This window comes from Cervus elaphus, chromosome 1, assembly GCF_910594005.1.
Source record: "Cervus elaphus chromosome 1, mCerEla1.1, whole genome shotgun sequence".
NCBI lineage: Eukaryota > Metazoa > Chordata > Mammalia > Artiodactyla > Cervidae > Cervus > Cervus elaphus.
In genome coordinates, this window is record NC_057815.1 from 57,334,559 (window position 1) to 57,356,881 (window position 22,323).

The 22,323-nt window shown below is 47.0% G+C and overlaps 1 protein-coding gene across 2 annotated transcripts in view; it reads left to right on the forward strand.

The window, feature by feature from the left end:
* The first annotated feature begins 17,376 nt into the window (after nt 1–17,376).
* The window catches only part of LMO1 (LIM domain only 1), a 41,348-nt gene continuing 36,401 nt past the window's right edge, over nt 17,377–22,323 (forward strand). The window contains exons 1-2 of one of the 2 annotated variants that reach the window (XM_043903874.1): nt 17,377–17,603; nt 22,063–22,322. In XM_043903874.1, the coding sequence (XP_043759809.1) occupies nt 22,298–22,322 (25 nt within the window). In that variant the 5' untranslated portion in view covers nt 17,377–17,603; nt 22,063–22,297. The remainder of the gene's footprint in view (nt 17,604–22,062; nt 22,323) is intronic. The other variant, XM_043903880.1, reaches the window with a different exon arrangement.

Consider the following 22,323-nt stretch of genomic DNA (forward strand, 5'->3'; position numbering starts at 1 on the left):
GAGTGCCTGCAGTTCCCTCAGGGGGTCTTCCTAAGGTCTGAGCCCATTAAGCCTTCCACAGTTAGATGAGTTTTTTTGGTTCCAAGTGAAGAAAATCCAACTTACTCTTAGAACATCTAGACTAAGGGAAGGGCAGGAATGAAGCTGGGTTTGGGGGAAAATAGAATTAGGAAGCAGAACACTATTGGGTCTGTGTCTGTCACTGTCTCTGCTTATCTCTTCTTGCTGGGTTAGTCTTTGTCTCTCCACAGAGCAGCTTTATCTACATGGCAGAGAATATGTCTTGGCTTTTACAGCTTACAGTTTCAGCCACCAGAGAAGGACTAACTCAACTTTCTTGGTCCCAAGTCCAAATCTCCTAGCAGAAGACACTCATCAGTCTAGCTTGGATCAGGTGCCCACTTCCAGGGTCCATCAGGTCATGGGGGTGGGATTATATAAGAGCTGAATAGCTTTCACAGCAGACATATGAGTGGAATGATGAGTAGGAGGTTATGCTGAGCAGACATCTCATAGTTGTCTACCACAATGACCATGAACCTTGGTGCCCAGCGTGGGGCCCAAATATAGGAGGCACAAGACATTGTTGGCTACAAGTAGACAAGGGACATGCATGTGTGCATGATAAGTTGCTCAGTCACGGCTGACTCTTTGTGACTCTATGGACTATAGCCCACCAAGATCCTTGTCCATGGTATGTCTCCATGGAGTGAGCTGCCATGTTCTCCTCCAGGTGATTTTCCTGGCCCAGGGATGAAACCCATGTCTCCTGCAGCTCCTGCATTGCAGGCAGATTCTTTGCCACTGAGCCACTGGGGAAGCCTATAAATAAGTAGAGCATGAAGAAAGATGAGAGGCTTTCAATCCAGATTTACCAGGTAGAAGTCTCAGGCCCACCTCCACTCCTTGGCATTATTCTGTTGGCCTTAGCAGATCTAGGTTAAGTCATTCCATCTAGATCAGTAGCTTCCAGATCCTAAGCTCCAGTTGGGATAACCTCCAGGCAAATGGTCAAGGTCAGGTTGGACTAGATTGGACAAGAGGACTGTCCTCTGGGGCACATTTTGTGTCTTATCGCTGTGCTCTAAGAGCTGCTGAGCAAACTTGCTGTGGCCCTTGGGTAAGGCATGAAGTATGAGAATGCCACCTTAACCAGGGACCCATTTGGGTCCTATGAAATGAAATATGAAATGGACTTTTATGAAAGCAGCTCCCTGTTCCTGTTGTATCCACAGGCCCAGGTCACATCTTCAGGGTCAAAGAATCTGCCCTACAACCAGCAGAAAGAGTGAGTGAGGGGGAGGGCCTACCCAGAGGCCCCACAGTTAGAGCCGTTGGGCTAAAATAGCCAAGGTTAGGGTCAAGATGAATACCTAACTGGGCTCAAACGAGGGAGGGCTAGGCAGCCTAAGACTGAGACCAGTCCCTCAGCCTTGACTCTTGCTCCATCTGTGCCCTCAGCTAAAAAGAAAAGGTCTTGGATGTTTCTGCATATCCTTTCCCCCATCTCTTCCAGGGTCAGGCCTTTATGTGACCCTCAGGGAACTTCTTGAAGGAAGGAGGAAGCAGGGGGTATAGCAAGGGTTGGCTCCAGGCCAAGGGACAACATTTCCCATCCTGGGCAGCTTCCAAGAGACCAAGTGCCTGGCAGAGCAAAACCTGGTATTGGAAACTTGAAACTTGAAGAAATCATAGAAATTATTTTATTGCTGGAAAATCAGGCTCAGTCTATTCATTAGGGGAAAGACTTAGCTGCTATAACAGACCCCAATCTACAACAGCTTGAGGAAGATGAAACTTTATTTTTGTCTCTCATTACAGGACATAACCTGGGTGGCTTGGTGGTAAAGAACCTGAATGCCAATGCAGGAGACACAGGAAACACCGGTTTGATCCCCTGGGTCAGGAAGATCCCCTGGAGGAGGAAGTGACAACCCACTCCAGTACTCTTGCCTGGGAAATTCCATGGACGGAGGAGCCTGGTGGGCTACAGTCCATGGGGTTGCAAAGAGTTGGACAGGACTGAGTGACTGAGCATGATAAGCAAGACAGGAGAAAGCCCAGGTTAGCAGGCTGCTCCACAAGGTCATTCAGGGACCCAGCTTCTTTCCACTTTGTTTCCCCGCATCCCTTCTGGTGTTGTCACCCGCAGAATCAAATCTGGGTGTTAGAATGTCTGTCTTCTAGCTTGTGGAAAGGGTGAAGCCAGGAAGCCCTGGATAAACAACGTCCTTGTACACAGAAGTGAAAGTAGCTCATACCTGGCCTTGCTATGGGTGAGAATAGTAAGAGCCTACACCTATTTGCAAGGGAAGCTGAGGAAGATCGTTGGGCAGCTGTGTGCCTGGAGGGAGGAGAGAAAAAGGCTGGGAAGCCACCAGAAGTTGGCCAGGCTCAGGAAGAGGAACTTGCCTAAGATCTGCATGGAGGAGATCTTTGAACCTGAATCAGGATCCAGGCCTGAGCCGTCACCATCAAGTCCGAGAGGCCTCAGGGCAGCCCCGCAGGCTCTGAGGGTCTGAATTAGCAGCCAGTCTCCAGCCTGCGGTCCCTCAGGCTGTGAATGACCTAGTCTACTGGGGGCACATCTAGTACAACCTGTGAGAGGTGGCTGACTGTGACCACCAGCCCCGACATGACTCAGACGTGTTTATGACTTAATATAGGAGGGGCTGAGAGGGGCTCAAGTGCGGGAACTCAATGCCTTGGAGAAACCCAAGGTCCTGGGTAGCAGCAGCCATGGAGGACTCTGTGCTCCCAGGGGGCTGAGTTTTTCTCCAACTTTGCATCATTTGGGAGCTGGTGGGGCATGAGGAAGAACCCTTCGATCTTGGGGCAGGGATGGGACAGAAGGATCCCACTAGCTAGAACCCGGAGGAAGCAGACCAGGACTGCTCCCCCACCAGGGCCACATGCCTCAGCCCCTGCCTGCAGCATGAGGATGGCTTCTGTGGTGTGTGTACTGTTGGGACATGCAGTCATAGCTCCAAGGGGACCACCTGCATGTGGGTGTGTGCACTCTGGGAGCTTGTCGGGAGACGGTCTGTTCTCTGGGAGTGAGTCACCATGCCCAGCCCTACGGGCCAGTCGTTTGGGAGTCCACAAAGCTCTAGAACCAGCATCAGCCCCCGGAGCATGTGGGAACACCCAGCCTGGGAGACCCAGCCCAGGACCACTCCAGGACTCCAGACCTCGGTGGACAGGTGATTAGGAGGGTGGGAGAGGGAGAGAGGACCCTAATCACGCAGGATGAGCATTGGGGATTCTGAGGTTGGGATTCTGAGGCTGCAGGTCAAGCTGGAGTTTGGTTACTGGGGTAGCTGTGACCCCAGAAGGGACATCGGGGCTCCAAGAGCCCCCATGGTGGGGGTCTCTCAGGAGTGGGAGGTGCAGAAGAAAGCCATTCGGCCATTAGGAGAGACCCACCGTCCAGGTGTGCTGAGGAAAACTGCAAACTCCCCAGCAATACCGAGGCTCTGTCATCACCAATTCTCAGAACAAGTCAGTTAGCTAGATAAATAAGAGAGTGGAGGGAAATATTTGAGCAGACAAATTCTCCCAGCTGGGCATTGGGTGGTGAGTGTGTGGAGGGCAAGGGCAAGTTCAGAATCTCAGAGTTTTGTTAGACCCCCAAGGCCTTCTTCTCTGACCCATTTCTCCCCCAAAGCAGGGAGCTGGAAGAGAAGATGCAAACACTTACAGCTTACTAGTTTTTCTTTTATCCCCATCACACAAATCACTGTACAAATAGCTATGTAATTAACTAGATGGTTGTGATAAGAGCTATGGAGGAAAAGCAGAGAGGGCCCTGCCAGACTGTGACAGGGAGATCTAACCTAGTCTGGAGAGGAAAGGCCACCCTGATGAAGGGAGGGACATTAAATCGCAGACTCACAGTGTGAGCCAGAGGTGGTCCCAGTGAAGAACATTCCGTGGAAAAGAAAGAGCAAGTCCGAGGGCCCTGTGGCAGGCAGTGGTTCAGGCAGTGACAAGGGCAATGGGTGTTGGTAGGGGCCAGCAGTGGATGTCTGTGATGGGAGATGCTCCAGGAGAGCCTACTTGTGTAGAGTCAAGGGATGGGCAGAGATGGGGGTTTTCTGCAGAGAGTAATGGGTAGCCATTACAGCTTTGAAGGTTGGTTGACAAAATCTGATTTGCATTTTTATAATATGTCCCGGCTGCCTATGGAGTATGGAGGCTGGATTAGCAGGCCTCAGGGTGGATGCAGGTATTCTAACAGGATACTCTTGGAGCTTTTGTTATTCAGTTGCTCAGTCATGTAGGACTCTTTGCGACTCTATGGACTGCAGCAGGCTAGGCTTCCCTGTCCTTCACTATCTCCTTGAGTTTGCTCAAACTCATGTCCATTGAGTCAGCGATGCCATCCAATCATCTCATCCTCTGTCATTCCCTTCTCCTCCTGCCCTCAATCTTTTCCAACATCAGAGTCTTTTCCAATGAGTCAGCTCTTTGCGTCAGGTAGCCAAAATATTGGAGCTTCAGCTTCAGCATCAATCCTTCCAATTAATATTCAGGATTGATTTCCTTTAGGATCGACTGGTTTGATCTACTTGCTGTCCAAGGGACTCTCAAGAATCTTCTCCAGCACCACAGTTTGAAAGCATCAATTCTTCAGCACTCAGCCTTCTTTATGGTCCAGCTCTCACATCCATACATGACGACTGGGAAAATCATAGCTTTGATTATATGGACCTTTGTTGGCAAAGTGATGTTTCTGCTTTTTAATACACAGTCTAGATTTGTCATAGCTTTTCTTCCAAGGGGCAAACATCTTAATTTCATGGCTGTAGTCACCATCCGAAGTGACTTTAGAGACCAAGAAAAGAAAGTCTGTCACTGTTTCCCCAATAGATTGGGGAAACAATTCCCCATCTATTTGTCATGAAATGATGGGACCAGATGCCAAGATCTTAGTTTTTGAATGCTGAGATTTCATGCTGCTCTTGGAGTAGCAGAATGGAAAAGATAATGGTCACTTGGACTAAGACAGTAATGGTGCCTATGTGATTGGAGAGAGTGTTAAATATGACTCCGATTTATTTCTAAATTTTTAAACTACAAATTACTTATTCATTATAAATAATAAAAAGACTCTAAAAGTAAATAATGAAGAAAGGTAATACCTTCCCCTTAACGTTCATCTTCTGCTCTTACCTGCTAAGGCCACCCTGCTGACAGCTGGAACAGGAGCAGCCTTGCACATCTTTCCTTTGTGTTCATCTAAGGGGAGAGAGGTTTTCTTTTAAATGGGATATTACTTGCTACTTACTCTGCAACCTACTTTTCTCGCTTAACAGTACATCACAGATATCCTTTGCAATTCTGTAGCTGTAGGTCTAACTCATATTTTAACAGTTTCATGGTGTTCTACAGCTGGGCTGTACGACAATTTGTTTGATCACTGAGTGACATTGATGTTCAAATAGTTTCCTGCCACCACAAATAATGCTGAAATTATTAGGTTATCCTTAAATATGGGTGATTTTCCTCCATAAGATACTTTCCCGGAAGGAGAATTTCTAGGTCAAAAGGCATGTGCATTTCTAATTTTAATCAATAGCACCAGGTTACTTGCCCCAAATTGTAATAGATAGTGCCAGATTACTTGCTCAGCAACAAATGAGAGCACCATTTTCTCAGATTTTCAGCAGACATGAACATTTTACTCTTATGTTTTTTCCAATCTGACAAATTAAAGTAATGAAAACTTATTTCACTTTAATTTGCATTTTCCCAGCTAATAATTAGGGTAAGCATTTTATTGGCCATCTAGGTCTTCTCTCACAATGACTAGTTCATACCCTATTTCCATTTCTCTTTTGGGCATTTGTCTTTTTCTTTACAATTTATAGAAACTCTTTGTATATATGACGTATTTTCCCTTTTACTGTTTTATATTTTGCAGATTTCTGGTAAATCATTTGTCTTTTTCTTTGTTTATGGTGCCTTCTACCATCAAAGTTTTAAAAATCAACTCTAGTATAATATATATCTTTTTCTGTTACTCTTGCAGGTATATCCCACTAAATTTATTCATAATTTCATTATCCAAATCTATTCTATTTTCCTTTAAATTTTTGTAATATTTTCACAGGTTCATTTTTATATTAAAATCTCTAACCCATCTGGAACATAATCTTTATGGGGGATGGGTAGGGATATCATTTTTTTTTTCTTTCAGATGGATAACCAATTACAATAGTACCATTTTTTTTGTAAATTAATTTATTTATTTTTATTGGAGGCTAATTACTTTATAATACTGTAGTGGTTTTTGCCATACATTGACATGAATCAGCCATGTGTGTACATGTGTCCCCCATCCTGAACCACCCTCCCACCTCCCTCCCCATCCCATCCCTCATGGTCATCCCAGTGCACCAGCCCTGAGCACACTGTCTCATGCATCAAACCTCGACTGGCGATCTATTTCACATATGGTAATATACATGTTTCAATGATATCTCCCAAATCATCCCACCCTCTCCTTCTCCCAGAGTCCAAAAGTCTGTTCTTTACATCTGTGTCTCTTTTGCTGTCTCGCATATAAGGTCATCATTTCCATCTTTCTAAATTTCATATATATGCATTAGTATACTGTATTGGTGTTTTTCTTTCTGACTTACTTCACTCTGTATAATAGGCTCCAGTTTCATCCACCTCATTAGAACTGATTCAAATGCATTCTTTTTAATAGCTGAGTAATATTCCATTGTGTATATACCACAGCTTTCTAATCCGTTCATCGGCCAATGGACATCTAGGTTGCTTCCACGTCCTAGCTATTGTAAACAGTGCTATGATAAACATTTGGGTACACGTGTCCCTTTCAATTCTGGTTTCCTCGGTGTGTATGCCCAGCAGTGGGATTGGTGGGTCGTATGGCAGTTCTATTTGCAGCTTTTTAAGGAATCTCCACACTGTTCTCCATAGTGGCTGTACTAGTTTGCATTCCCACCGACAGTGTAAGAGGGTTCCCTTTTCACTGCACCCTCTCCAGCATTTATTGTTTGTAGACTTTTTGATAGCAGCCATTCTGACCGGTGTGAGATGGTACCTCATTGTGGTTTTGATTTGCATTTCTCTGATAATGAGTGATGTTGAGCATCTTTTCATGTGTTTGTTAGCCATAGAGATATCTGTTTAGTTCTTTGGCCCATTTATGACAGCACCATTTAAAAAAATAACTTTATTGGTATATAATTCACATACATACAATTTACCCATTTAAAGCATAGAATTTAATGTATTTTAATATATTCTTAGATAGGTGAATCACCACAATCAATTTTAGAACCTTTCATTATCTCAGAAAGAAATCTTGTACCTTTTAGGTAGAGGATGAGATGGTTCGATAGCATCATCTACTCAGTGGACATAAATTTGAGCAAATTCTGGGAGATAGTGAAGGACAGAGGAGCCTGGAGGGCTACAGTCCATGGGGTTGCAAAGAGTCAGACACAACTCAGCAAATGAATAACAACAACCTTTTAGGAGCTAGCTTGTTACTACCCCTGCAACTACTCATCTGTTTTCTGTCTCTATAAACTTGCCTACTCTTGACATTTCTATAAATGGAATCATATAATACGTAAACTTTTGTGACTGCCTTTTTTCACACAGCATAACATTCTGAGGCTTATTCACTTTGTGGCATGTATCAGTATTTCATTCCTTTTTGTGGCCCAGCAATATCCCTTGTCAGTTGATGGCCATTTGTTTTTTTCCTACCTTTTGGCTATTATAAATAATGCTACTTTCAACATCAGTGTACAAATTTTTTGTGCGGATATGTTTTCAGTTTTCTCGTCTACATACCTAGAGGTAGAATTATTGGGTCATATGGTGATTCTGTGTTTACCTCTTGAGGAATTACCAGGCTGTTTTCCAAAGTGGCTGCACCATTTCACATTATCACCAGCAGTTAGGGGTTCCAATTTCTCCACATGTTCACCAACATTTGTTTTTATCTGACTTTTTGAATTTAGCTTCCTAGTGGATGTGAAGTGGTACATTATTGTGGTTTGATGTGCATTTCCAATAGTGATGAACATCTTTTCATGTGGCTTATTGACTTATTTGTATATCTTCTTCAGAGAACTATCTATTCAGTTCGATCTATTCATTGTTTTCTCTTATGAACTGAAATGAAACTTTATCATATATTAAATTATTTTCTAATTTGGATCTACATATTGGTTCTTTGTTCCTCTGATCTATTTACCACTTCCTAGCTTATCCTGTACTGTTCAGATCCTGGTGGCTTTGTAATATCGTTTATTATTTAATGATGCAAGTTCTTGTCAACTAGTCTTTGTTTTCATGTTTTCTCAACAGACTCAGACACATATTTTTCAAATATAATTCAAATTAATTTTTTTTTACATTTCTGAAATACCTTTAAATTTGAGATTCTAATAGAAATTGCATTGAAAGTAAGTGAAGTGAAAGTCGCTCAGTCATGTCTGACTCTTTGAGACCCCATGGACTATACAGTCCATGGAATTCTCCAGACCAGAATACTGGAGTGAATAGCCTTTCCCTTCTCCAGGGGATATTCCCAACCCAGGGATTGAACCCAGGTCTCCTGCATTGCAGGCAGATTCTTTACCAGTTGAGCCACAAGGGAATTTCAAAAGGCTGGCTTGTCAGGGCAATGAATTATTTTTATGAGAATAAGTCTTTTCTTTGAAACATGGCTACATTCTATATGTTCAGATTTTGTTATATGTCCTTCAATATGATTTCATAACTTTATCCAAAGAACTTTACCTTTGTAATTGTTGTTTTAAAATTACCCCTTAGTATTTTACTGTTTTGTCACTATTGTAAATTAATTTTTGTCATTTACATTTCTAATATGTCATTGCATCGAGAAAAAAACTATAGATTTTCCTTTACCTTGTAGTTAGTCACCTTCCCAATTATCTAATTCTAGTAACTTTTAAACTAAACTTCGTTGGAATTTCTTGAAATACAATCATATCATTTGTAAACAAACATGTTTGTCATTTAAAAAAATCAGCTATTTATTCCAATTAGTTTATTTTTGTCTTATTGAATTAATTAAAATCTCCCCCAAAATGTTGAATATTAGTGACGGTAATGAGCATCTTGGCAAGAGATGCTCTTGCCAATTTCTGGCAAGAGCTTCTGAATATCATATATTTGTTATTGAATTTTGATAGATAGTCTTTATCAAATTAAAATATTTTTCTTTTTTTGGCTTTGCTTTGTATTTTATTAGCAATATTTGCTGAATGTTATGAAATGATTTTTGACATCTATTACCATAGTCATATTTCGATCCTTTCATTGGTTGATGTACTGGACTTATATTGATAAATTTCTTGATGCAGAATCATGTTTTTGTTTTTGTTTTTTTTTAAATAAATTTATTTGTTTATTTATTGGCTATACTCAGTCTTCGCTGCTGTGCACAGGCTTTTCTCTAGTTGTGAGCGGAGCTGCAGTACCAGGGCGTCTCGTTGCAGTTGCTTCTCTTGTGGCTGAGCACTCTAGGGCGTGCAGGCTTCAGTAGTGGCGGTTCCTGGGCTCTGGAGCTTGGACTCAGTAGTTGTGATACCCAGGCTTAGTTGCTCTGTGGCTTGTGGGATCTTCCCAGCCCAGGGATCGAACCCGGGTCTCCTGCATTGGCAGGCGGATTCTTTAACCACTGAGCCACCATGGAAGCCTCAGAATCATGTTTTTGATGATAAACTCTCCTATGTATGGTGTAAATTTTTGATACTCCTCCCATATCTAGTAGCTAATATCTTATTTTAGATCTTGCACTCATTGAAACTGGTCTGTAATTTTTTCTTTCTTTTTTAATTCAATCTTTATAAGTTTGGGGAATTAAGAAGATGCTAGAGAATAAAACAAACCAGTAATATTTCCGAATTATTCTCTTGTCTGGAAATAATTTAGGTAACATTAAAAATCATCTGTTTTTAGGTTAGATGCATGAGACAAGTGCTAGGGGCTGGTGCACTGGGAAGACCCAGAGGGATGGGGTGGGGAGGGAGGTGGGAGGGGGGATCAGGATGGGGAAACATGTAAATCCATGGCTGACTCATGTCAATGTATGGCAAAAACCACTACAATATTGTAAATAAATAAATAAATAAAATTAAAAAAGAAAAAGAAAAAAATCATGTTTTTAAAGGTTATATAAAACTCATTTTTGCTATAATCTGTGGCTTGTAATATTTTTATTTTATGCTTAGTTATGGTAAAATACACTTGACATAAAATTCACCATCTCATCCATTTTTAAGTGTACATGTCATTAAGGGTAAGTACATTTACATTGTTATGTAGCCAATTCCCAGAACTCTTTTTATTTTGCAAAACTGAAACTCTATACCCATTAAACAAAAACTCCCCATTTTCCCCTTCCCTCAGCCTCTGACAGCCACAATTCTACTTTCTGTCTCTATGAATTTGACTGTTCTAGGTACCTCTTTGGAGAAGCAAATGGCAACCCACTCCAGTATTCTTGCCTAGAGAATCCCGTGGACAGAGGAGCTTGGTGGGCTGCTGTCTATGGGGTTGCACAGAGTCGGACACGACTGAAGTGACTTAGCAGCAGCAGCAGCAGCAGGTACCTCTTATGAGTGAAGCCATGCAGTATTGGTCTTCCTGTAATGGCCTTTTTTTACTTAGCATAATGTCCTCAAGTTTCATTCAAGTTGTAGCATGTGTCAGAATTTCCTTCCTTTTTAAGGCCAAATAATATTCCATCATATATACACATATATGTATATTTTTATGTATATATACTGCATTTAGTATACCTATTCATCCACTGATGAACACTTGAGTTGCTTCCCTCTTTGGGCTATTGTGAATAATGATTCTATGAACAGGGGTGTACAAATACCTCTTTAAGACCTTGCTTTCAATTCTTTGGGGTATATTCCCAGGAGAGGAATTGCTGGATCACACAGTATCTTGTGGGCTTCCCAGGTGACTCAGTGGGTAAAGAATCTGCCTGCAATGCAGCAGATGCAAGCAGACACGAGTTTGTTCCCCAGCTTGGGAAGACGCCCTGGAGGAAGACGAGGCAATCCACTCCAATATTCCTGCCTGGTGCAGGAAGCATCAGTTCACTTCCTGGGTTGGGAAAATTCCCCTGGAGAAGGGATAGGCTACCCACTCCAGTATCCATGGGCTCCCCTGGTGGCTGAGACAGTAAAGAATCTGCCTGCAATGTCTGGATTCAGTCCCTGGGTTGGGAAGGTCCCCTGGAGGAGGGCAAGGCAACCCACTCCGGTATTCTTGCCTGGAGACTCCCCATGTACAGAGGAGCCTGGTGGGGTACAGTTCATAGAATCGCAAACAGTTGGACATGACTAAAGCAACTGAGCATGCATGCACATGGTATCTTGTAATGTTTTAATAGCAGAGTTTTCATTAAAACAACAACAACTTCTGTTTATTGGCCTATTTAAGATTTCAACTTCTGTGCTCAATTTTGATAATTTTCTACTTTGCCTGGAAAACATCTATTTCCTCTAGGTTTTCACAGGCTTATGTACATTATTGTTACAATTCTTTAACCTTTTCTGTACCTGTGATATGCCTCTTTTCTTATATCTAATATGGTATGTTTTTGCTTTCTTGTTTTTCTTAACTAAGATTACCTGGAAAAGTTTATCAATTTTGTTGGTTTTTTCAAAGAACCAGGGTTGGGTTTTCTTTTAATTATTTTTCTATTATTTATTTTCTGTTGCATTAGTTTCTGATTTTTATAACTTTGTTAATTTCATTTATTTTCTTTGGGCTTAGTTCGTTCTTTTTCTAATTTCTTAAATTAAATACTTGGTTAAAATTTTTTTAGTCTTTGTTTCATTGTTAAAAGCACTTACGATGCAACTACTTTTTAAATTTCTGTTATATCTATAGTAAATATATAAAAATACAAAACATGAAAAACATTTATGGCTATACTTTTTCCTCTGAATACAGCTGTGTCTTATAAATTCTGTATGGTATGCTATTCTCTTTTTCATTACTAGGTCATTTGTAATTTCAGTTTTGACTTTATTTTTGATCCAGTAGTAATTTAAAAGAGTGTTTCTTAATTGTCAAGCAGTATATACTTTTGGCCTTGAAATTAGTCTTATTTATATTAATATTGCTGTTCCTACTCTTTCTCTGATTGCATTTACTTGGTATATCTTTGCTCATTGCTTTATTTCAGTCTTCTTTGTCACCTTGTTTTGAGAATATTTCTTGTAAACAGCATGTGGCTGTATTTTATGCTTTAAATCACTCAGACAATCTGTTTTTTGATAGGGAAATTCAGCCTCTTCACATGTAGTGTAACATACCGATATACTTAGCTTTACTTGTTCCATCTTATTCCATATACTTGTTGTTTCTTCCCCTCTCTCTCTCTCACACACACACACACATACCTTTATTGTTGTTGCTTTTGCTGGCTTGGTTGAAACTCTGCTTTACTTCTAGATTTCTGGTATTAAGAATTGGGTGGTTGGTTTACTGAAACAAGAAGAAGAAAGATTTGGGAAGAAAATCATGAGCTCAATTTGGATTTTAAATTTTAAGATACATCCAGTTGGAAACATCCAATGGGATGAAACATTCAACGGGAGATGTCAAGGGGGTATGTGGAAATACCAGAGTAGAACTCAAAGGGAGAATCCTGAGTAAGGGCTACACACACCAACAACCCTAGATGGCACCTCAAGGTGGGGAAGGTGTTCAGAGATGCCTGGGACCCGGGCCTGAGGGATGCCACAGTTAACAGCTGATGAAAGAAGAAAAGCTGGCAATACATGAAGACTAGAAGGAATGTCCACGGGGTAGAAGGAAAACTCAGAGAATGTTTCTGTATGAGGAAGAAACATGTTCAAGACAGAAGGGATTATATGCATTAAATTCTGAGAGGTATGGTGAGGCCTGAACATAGTCTTTTAGTGACATAAAAGTCACTGGTGACCTTGACAAGCCTTGTGGAGGCTGAAGCCAGATAGCTGTGGAGGAGGAGAGAGTGGGTGGTGAGGAAGTACGACAACAAAGGGAATAGATGGCAAAGGGTCTCAAGGCAGATGTGAGGTCCAAGGAACTCCTCTGTTTACTTGTTTCAGGTGAAACACCAGAGTTTGTCTGCCTGCTGTGGTGAAAGGTCCATTAGAGCCAGGAGGTCAAAGGGAAGGGGAAGAACCAATGGGACCCTTTGAACAGTGGTAGCTGGTGGACCAGAGCACATGCTGAGAGATAGGGCCCAGCAGGAAGAAGGTCATGTTCTCCAGGAGGGAAGGTATGCGTGACCAGGTGCCTGTTGCAGATGTGGAAAATGATGGTAGGAACACAGACCTGGGGCAGGAGGACCTGGGCCTTTCTGTCTGACGCATCTCATCTCTTAAGGTAGGAAGTGACATCACCTACTGACATTGCAGTGGAGCAGGGAAATGGATCAGACAGCTGGGGAGACAAGAAGAGAAAGAGGACACGAAGAGAAAGAGACAAGAAGAGAAAGAGAGTGTGGGAGAACACGTGTGGCTTCAGGAGACCTTCCGGGCAGCGAGGGGCAGTGGGAGCAAAGCCTTTGGTTGGCCTGATGTTGATGACATTGATGACGCCCTTTGCGTCTCTGGCTGAGCTCTACTGCCTCCCCAGGCAAGGCTGGCTGTGGGTGCTATTCTGGCCCATTCTTGCTCCCACAGCCTCTCCCTTCATGCCGGTCACATAACTAAAATAGGTGGGAACATGGAGGCCGTATATGTCAGGTACCAGATCTCACACATTTATAACAATCAGCTCCAAATTCTGATTCCTCTCTTCTGGGTCCTCCTCTCCAAAAAGGTGTAAGACCTTCTAGGAATGCTTACACATGTAATCCAGGTGTGCTCTGGACACCATCAGATTTTGAGTTCTGGATAAAGTCATTTTCTCTCTAATATTCCCAGGGTTGGGAGGTAGGGTTGATAGGCTAGGGATACTGATGCCTCCCATATAATTAGGGTTGCTCCCTGATACTCTCGCCATCTTGTCATCACTGCATGCACATGCTTCCACCCATGCCACTGAGCTGCTGACGCAGGTACTCTTGTCCCTTTCTGCAGTTACTCATCATTTCTAGTGACCAGCTGTTTTAGAGGAGGCTTTGATAGTAGAGCTGTAGGACTCTTAGTGACCTGCTTCCTCATCTGCATCATTGCTCTCTTCTCATTGGAGTGCTGGGCAGAAGTGGGCCAGGCTCAGCTTTGCACCATACCTGGAACTGTTACCCTTCCAAACTCCAGGCCTTGCTACTCAGTCTAGACCCCCATGGGGGATCGCCTCTCAGGACCCTCATTGTCTCTCCTCCAGCATGGTCCCCATTGGGGACCTTGATCCTTATAGTATGTCCATCCATGTCCAGATCTCAGGGATGGACTAAGTTCAGTGTCCTTCACTAGTGCTTGAGGCCCATATACATTCAGAGATGGGGCTGGGCATCTATTTCAGTTTCCCTGACCACCCATCATGGTGAAGCTCTAATTTTCTCTTCCACTGTGAAAACCACGAGGCTGGTCTTCAAGGAGCTCACACAGGCCCTCAGTGTAAGTGAGGTTGGGGGCAGTGAAGCTGGGTGCTCAACCCCTTGGGCTGGACTCAAGTGTCAGGTCTGGCCAAGCAGATAACCCAATTGCAGGGCCATGCTCGTCCATACAGTGCTTTTCTGAAAATTAGTACTCTCTTTTGGCAGGTGCAGCCTATGTCAGGCACATGGTTTGGAGAGCAGAGAAAGGGCAGAATTTCAGCCCCCTCTTGTCCTCTTGGCCAGAAGCCCTATGCCAGGAACAGCCAGCACCAGTCTAGACAGTGACCGTGCCTAGCAACACAAAGAACTAAACAGCATGGAGATCAAAATATTGGATTCACAGGAAGCATGCACCTGGGTTCTGGTCCCTTTCCATCTGAGGTCCTGGGGGAACAAAAAGATGGTACCTAAGGTTCTCTCCTTCTGAGCCTCCATTTTTATATCTAAATTCCTCCCCTGCCTCTGTGGCTCCCATTTTCTCCAGTGACCCAGTGGAGACTCCTCATATGGTATCTGTGCTTCTACTCCAGGGGAGAGCTGAAACTGTGCCCTCAGGGACTGACCTTATTCTCCAGGCCTCAGTGGAGTAATGCACGTACCACTCACAAGTCCAGACTTCACACAGCGACACTCACTTAGAGGAACACAGGGGAGATGTTTCCTTAGAGGATTTTGAGAGGTGGGCAAGGGCTTCCTAAGCGAAGGGATGCCACGAGAAGAATCACTAGAGCAAGAACCTGCAGGGTGTGTTCAATTACAGCAAAGCAATCCAGAGGGGCAGGAGTGTGAGGCTGTTGTTGGAGGTCAATAGATAGCAATTAAATTGAAGTGAAGGGCAGTGGTGGTTACAAAGTCTTCCCCAGATCTGGTGAAGGGCCTAAAATGATCTGATAAGCAGTTAGGGCTTGGTCTTGTGGTCAAAGGGGAACCACAGAAACTTTCTGAGCAGGAGAGTAGTTAGGGTCAGGTTTTGGCACCAGGAAGATGACTCTAGCAGCTTGTGCTGGATGGTGAGGACGATTTTCCAAACTCGGTCACTGCATGGCTATGTCCGATGCTTGTGGAAGATGAGAGCAGCAGACTTGGGAGGTCATTCTGAAGAGCACCTCTGAACAGCTCCCTTTTCTTCACTGAACTGAGTATAATTAATTCACTCATTTCACAAACTTTGCCCCATACGAACTATGTGGGTCAATGTGCAAGGATGGAGGAGGGCAGGAGGAATCAGGATGAGCCCTCCCTTCCCCTCCCCTAGCTCTCTCTCCACCCCTCAATCAGAATGTGTTTTGATAAGTGGGGGCTTGGGAGACAGCATAAGGGTGACAAACTGTGCCTCCTCCACCAATTAAATTTTTTAAAAAGCTGCTATGGAAGGAGCGAATATTAGTTTCCTGATTTATAAAGCCAAATGGATTAAGCTCATTCATTGCCCGAGGAAACAAAAAGGAAATCTTCAATACCTCTGTGCACATTGAGAACAGGAACAATACTGGTCTTTAGAAAGCAGAAACCTAATTTGGGGGAATCAATTACCCTCTGTGTCCCTGCCTCTGTGGGCTTTCTCACTGGCTTTCTCTCAATAGAGATTTCCTGGGAGGTAAAATGTGGAGAAGTTGGTCAACCATAGGCACACCCTCCGTTTAGCCTTTACAAACAGGAGGCAAAGAACTAGGGTTTGTGGAGTGGGAGTGGGGGGTGCACCTAGATATCAGACACTTGTGGAAATGGGAGGAGGCAAGCTGAGACTGGGGAGGGCTTTGGGATAAAACCTGGAGAATGGGGGGTGGGAGTGGATATAGGGATGTGCAGTGAGAGGGCAAGAGAAGGGGATGATGGGAACCTGGAGTTTATAGCTGGGGGGAAGGGGAGCATCCTCCAGGCCGTGATGGGGTGAGGAGGACACTCTCTCAGCCTGCCTCCACAGACCACAACCGCCTCCTGATTCATCTCTTCTGTGGTCTGCCCTTGCCCTTGCAGGTTTGAGCCTGCAGAGTGCAATGGCCAGAAAATTAGACAAAATGAAAGGGGATGGGGCGCCGGCCACAGTAACCACGGAGTCACACTCACAGCCACACACAGAAGCAAGCTCACACATTCCTGTGCTGGGCCTCAGACACTGGCCCACGGTCCGCAGCCCCAGAGCCGCATTCACCCGGATGCACTCACAGTCACACATGGGGAGTCCCACACTCACAAGGACAGGGTCACAGACTCAAAATGACACCCCACATACTCCCCCCGGAAACCGCACACACTCCGCCTCCCCCAAGTCCGAGCTGAAGCTCCCACGGTGTCTCACTACCCCACACAGCCCTCACTCTGGCATGCGGTCACACACACACACACACACACACACAGTCCCTCACACGCACACACTCTGGCTGTGCTTTTGTGTTTTGTCAGAATTAATGAGAAAAGTTCCCGTGCCCTGCGGGTAATTAGTGTCCTTGGAGTTAAATAAGCTAATGGCGGGCACCTCTGGCCCAAGCAATTATGTTTGTGTATTGAATAATTGATTCAAAGGGGGGGAAGGGCCGCTAATCAGATCTGAACATAATGAATTGATTTAATTAACAGGGGAATCTGAGGGGCCCTGGGAAACGCAGGCTTCTTCACTCGGCTGAGAGAGCGCGGGCCGCGCGGAGAGAAGAGCGCGCGGCGGCGGCGGCTCCGGCGGCTCCGGCCCGGCCCGGGCAGCGGCTGCCGGCTCGGCCTGGCCATCGAGGCCGGGCGGACTCGCCCCAGCCCCAGCCCCAGCCCCGCCCCAGCCCCGCCCCGTCCCGCCCCGCCCCCGGGTCTGGCCGGCCCGCCCGCCCGCGGGAGCTCCTCACCGGTGGGGCTCAGCTCCGGGCGCGGGTCGATCCGACCCAGTCAGCGGCCGCGCTCGCCGGGCGCGGAGCCCGCGCGGGGCCGGCGGGAGCAACGCAGACGGGCGACGGCGGAGTCCGAGTCGCCCGCCCCTCCGCGTCCTCGGCCCGGGCCGGGCTGGAGCCGCCGGGGACCATGGTGTTGGACCAAGAGGACGGTAGGTGCCCGGGGACCGGCGGGGCTCAGGGCGAGGGCAGCGGCAGCGTCCCCGGCGCCCGGCCCCGGCCGCCTTTGGCCGGCTCCCCGGAAGCCCGGCGGTGGAGGTGCGCGCGGGTGCGTGTCGGAGTGCCGGGCTCAGCCCGAGGCTCCTCAGCCGGATTAGGAAGTCACACGGGCCAGCCAAGCCCGGCAGCCCTGCACGCTCGGGCAGGGAACTTTCTCAGTGGCTCTTGCCGCCTCGCGGGCAAAGGAGCGCCTTTCAGATCCGTGCCGTGGGCTTCCCCGCAGTGCCCACTGACCCCAGTCTCTCTGCCTCCCCACTGGGTATCTGCATGTTCCCGCTTCTGCACCGCTTCGGAAAGGCTCCCCCAGGAGGATGCCCAGAGAACCCCGGGGTGAGGGTGCCGTCCAACCAGCACCCTGGGGTCCCTCAGGTCTGGAACTTCATAGCTGCGAGGTGGGTGACATGGCTTCACACCTGGCCGGGCTGGGGAGGACTCTCGCCGATCAGTTCCCCCAGCCCAGAGTGCTGGGAGGTGCACTGCTGATTAGGGCATGTGGATGGGCTGTATATCCAAGATAGCAGAGGCGGATTCACCTTGAAGGAATACGTTTTTAAGCTTCAGAGCCCTTCCGTTGTAATTTTGTTTAGTAAATCTCCTATTCTTTTTCTTAAAGACCCTTAACCCACCCACCCCAACCCTAGTTGCATAAGGAAGCTTCACTCTCGCAAAATCTAACCACCCCTGGGTCCAGCTTACACCCTTCCCATCGTAACTGCCAGTCTCTCAGGAGATCTCACAGCTCTGCTGGTCCATGGAGCATCCCCAGTTGCTAGGGCAGTTCTCTGGTGCCCGGCAAATGAAGCCCTGAGGCAGGAGGCTGGGAAATTGGGGGTTGGGAGGCAGCTACTGGTCTGCAGGGAGGGGTCTGGGTGCCTGGCCTTTCTCTCTGGCTCTGCTAGTCCCTTGTCCCACCCTGCTACCTCCCAATAGGGTGATCAACTGTCCTGGTTTGCCCAGGACCATCCCTGTTTTATCACTGACAATCCCAGGTCCTGGAAGCCCCTCAGTCCAGAGAGCTAGGGCAAACTAGGACATCTGGTCAACAGCCTATATCCACAACCTTCTCTGGGCTGTTGTGCAGGGGTGGGCTGGCCTTCATTGAAGGGGCGGGGAGACTTGTTTTCTGGAGGGCAGATTCTGCATAGGCCCTCACAAAACCTAACAAGTTATAACGGCAGCTTCCTAGAAGGCCTGTCCTGGGCTTCCAGAAACCGAAAGAGGAAAAGTTTGCCAACTGTGTGCTTTGCCACTCTAGTTTGTTGCAAATCCCTATACATGGGCTGCTTTGTGGGAGTAGGGGGCTGGACAGGACAGGGCACCTGAACTTGGCCAGCAGGCATCCTGATTGTACGCAAAGTCTGTAGATTCACTCTGTCCCACTCTGTGGCGGCCACTGGGAACAGGCCTTTGTCACTCCAGATACCCCATTTGAGTGTCACCTGTGAGGCCAGCTTGTAACTCCAGCTTGGAGCTGGAAGCAGGCCCTCAAGCCAAGGCACATGTGACAAGCCCCGCTGAGGAGTTCTGGAATATCTGGTCTGCTGGGCCCCCGGGGGCATCAAGTCTTCAGCCCCCTCCCCCACAACCCCAGCGCAGGAATCCTTCATCGGGACTTTACTGCCAGATGCAATGACAAACTGCTAGGACCTGCCCAAAACTTTGTAAAGCAGCCAGGCTTACCCCCTTTCTGCTCACCGTAACCTAGGGGGTTGAGCAGCTGGCCTCCCTCTGCTGTCCCCAGAGGCATTTCAAGGGCATTTTGGAGCACTCTTGGCAGAATCACAGTGTGAATACATGCTCATCACCTGTGGAATGTCTCAGGTGCAGATACCCCACTCCCTCCATCGCCCCCCAGCCCCAGGGGACATGCGAATTCCACCTCAGTGTTGTGGGTGTGCCCCTGGACCTGAAGGCAGCTTGGGTGGGAGTGAGCATAGGCACAGGAGTTACCTCCCTGCCCAACAATTACCCATAAGCTGAGAGGGAGGCTGCTGGAGGAGCCAGGCTCCTGCCTGGATTTGTCAGCCCAGCAGGCCCCTTCCTGGGTGGGAGCTCAAGTCATCCAAAGCGTCCAAAGGTTGCTGGGTAGCTCTGTCCACCAGAAGGCCTCTATGGAGGCCCTTCTCCAGATGAGTGTGGCAGCTCAGTGCTCATCACTGGGGCTGCAGAGGAAGCTGCCTGTGGGCAAAGGCAGCTAGCCCTTCACACACAGCACCAACTCCCTGCTCACACCCCAGCCTCTTCTACAGGCCATTGTTCTGTAACCCAGGCCTGCTCCAGTCCCTGGGTTGGGCTGCAAGGCCCCTGACTCCCAAAAGAGTGGCTGCTAACTGTGTGGCTGCTAATTGGGCACCTTGGGAGCTGGGGAGAGCTGATGTTTGGGACACAACACCCGAGAGTGAGAAAGTGGCCCCAACTAATCAAGTTCGGGTTTGTGGGTCAGGGCCAGACCCTGAGAGTGAGGAGAAGCAGTCCCAGAGGCCAGGAGTAAGGCCACAGCCCTTGTAGAGTGAACACCTCTAGGTAGCACAGAGGTGTCTACAGAAATAAGTTCCCCCTTGCCAGCCTGCCGGGTCCAGTTTTTGCCGCGCTGTCAGGCCCCCAGCTCAGGCTGGGGTGAGGGGCTGGCACTAAATGTGCCGGCGGCGGCAGTGCCAAAGCCTCCTTCAGACCCTCAGGGTACAGTTGAGCTGCAGTGGCAGGGGAGAGATCAAGCTCGCAGTCCTGAGGGATGGTGAGTCTGAGCAAAATGATATATTTAACATCAAATATACTCAAGGACTATTAGGATTAAGTATTCAAGATGAAGGGGAAAGCGAAACTCTCTGAGCTGCGGATGAAGCATCTCATTAGAAGCAGCCTCTCTTCTGTTTTCTCAAAGCTTGACTTTCCTGCCTAGGGTAGAGGAGGGTGGGCTGCAGCACCAGCCCCTCTCCCCTTCCCCCTCCCATCAAGCACCCCACATTGGGGCCCCCTAGGGCTTAAGGGGCATGACCTGGCCTTCAAATCTCCTTTGTACCCACTGCCTCCCCCTCCTCCCATTGTCCGGGGTGCCACAGTTTACAAAGCACATTCATATGCATTGTCTCATCTGATCCCCACAGCAAATTTGGAGAAGTCTTCTGCTTCACAGACAGGGAAACTGAGGCCCTAGGGAGAGAAAATGACTTGCAAAAGTCCCCTATTGGTAATAGGCAGAGACAAGATGAAGTCGTGGTGGCCCTTTGCCCCTCCAAGGACTCCAGCTTCCTTCTCCTTGCCTGGATCTAATCCTTAGAAGTGACTGCAGGGGCTGAACATCTGGCACATGTGTCTGGAGAAGAGCTGTTTAGATTTCCATCCCATCCTGGAACTCTGCACTGTCAAGAGAAAAAAAAAAAAGCCCTTGATATTGAAGAGTGGCCTTCCTGGAGAAGGCAGCCTGGGCACCAACCCCAGGGTGCACAGAGGGAAGCAGGGTTCAGAAGGAGAGGAGATGAACGCTGTGTCCCTTCCTGCCTCCTGCGTTACTAAGCAGGAATCATCAACTCTGTAATAGTAGAAATCTGTTTTCACTGCTGTATCCCCAATGCCTTACAATAGAGCTTGGTACATAATATGTGCTCAATAAATAGTTGTGGAATGAAAATAATAACCTTCAAGGCCATGCTGTGGTTGCTCAGATAGAAGTTGAGACAGGATCTCATTCTCTGTGAAATCAGGATGCTCTTCCGAGGGGCTGCTGGGGTAAGGATGGTGATGAAAGACTCAATAGTGAGAAAATCTGTGCCCTGCAGAGGGTTAACTTTGCCAAACAATCCAGGAAGCAACCAGGAACCCCGGAGAGAGGAGGTAGGAAGGGGGAGGGTACGTAGTCAGAGAAAGAGTGCCCCTTGGGAGGGGGCCAAAATCAAGGCTGAGGGGACTGACAGACAAGTGGTCTGCCAGACAGTGATTGAGAATGAGGACCCAGGGTCCTGAGCAGAGCCACGCGCCGAGTTGAGTCCTAGAGGCCTCCAGGTGGCGCTGCGGAGCCGGACAGCCGCGCGTCTCCACTCCCCATTAACTCGGGAGGGAGGGGGGCCTCGGGAAATGTGTGCATTTATTCAGTAGCAGGAGTGCAAACCTCATACATTGAGGGAGAAAGGCAGCGGGAGACGGCCGCCGAGATTCCCCCATCTCTTTGAATATAATTTTAGATTGAGATTCAGATTAAATCCGAGGGGAAAACACTTTATGAGGCTGAAAGCTGTGTCGTTGCCAGAGCCAGGGTTATGAGCTATCAAATGCAATTACATTAAGACAGATTATACTGGGCAAATTGAGCCATTTAGAAGGTGAGAATCAAAGAAACGGCTCTGATCCTCTCTTCCCCCTTCTCTCTCCCTCTCCCTCTCCCTCTCCAAATTGCAGTTCGTAGTTCCTTGCAATTCTGAGGCACAAAAGTAGGTGAGACTGCTTTTGTATCTGCGAAGTGCTTCACTCCTGAATGTAATTCTAGCTGAGTGCAATCTAGGTTAAGAGCCGGACAAGCGGGTAATTAGAGTCCGCTCGCTGCCCGAGGACCGGCCGCCCCGCCGAAGCGCGCCCGGAGTCGGCGCCCTTCTCCCGGCCGAGTCGAACTGCGGCTGGACACGGAGCGCCCGAGATGATGGTGCTGGACAAGGAGGACGG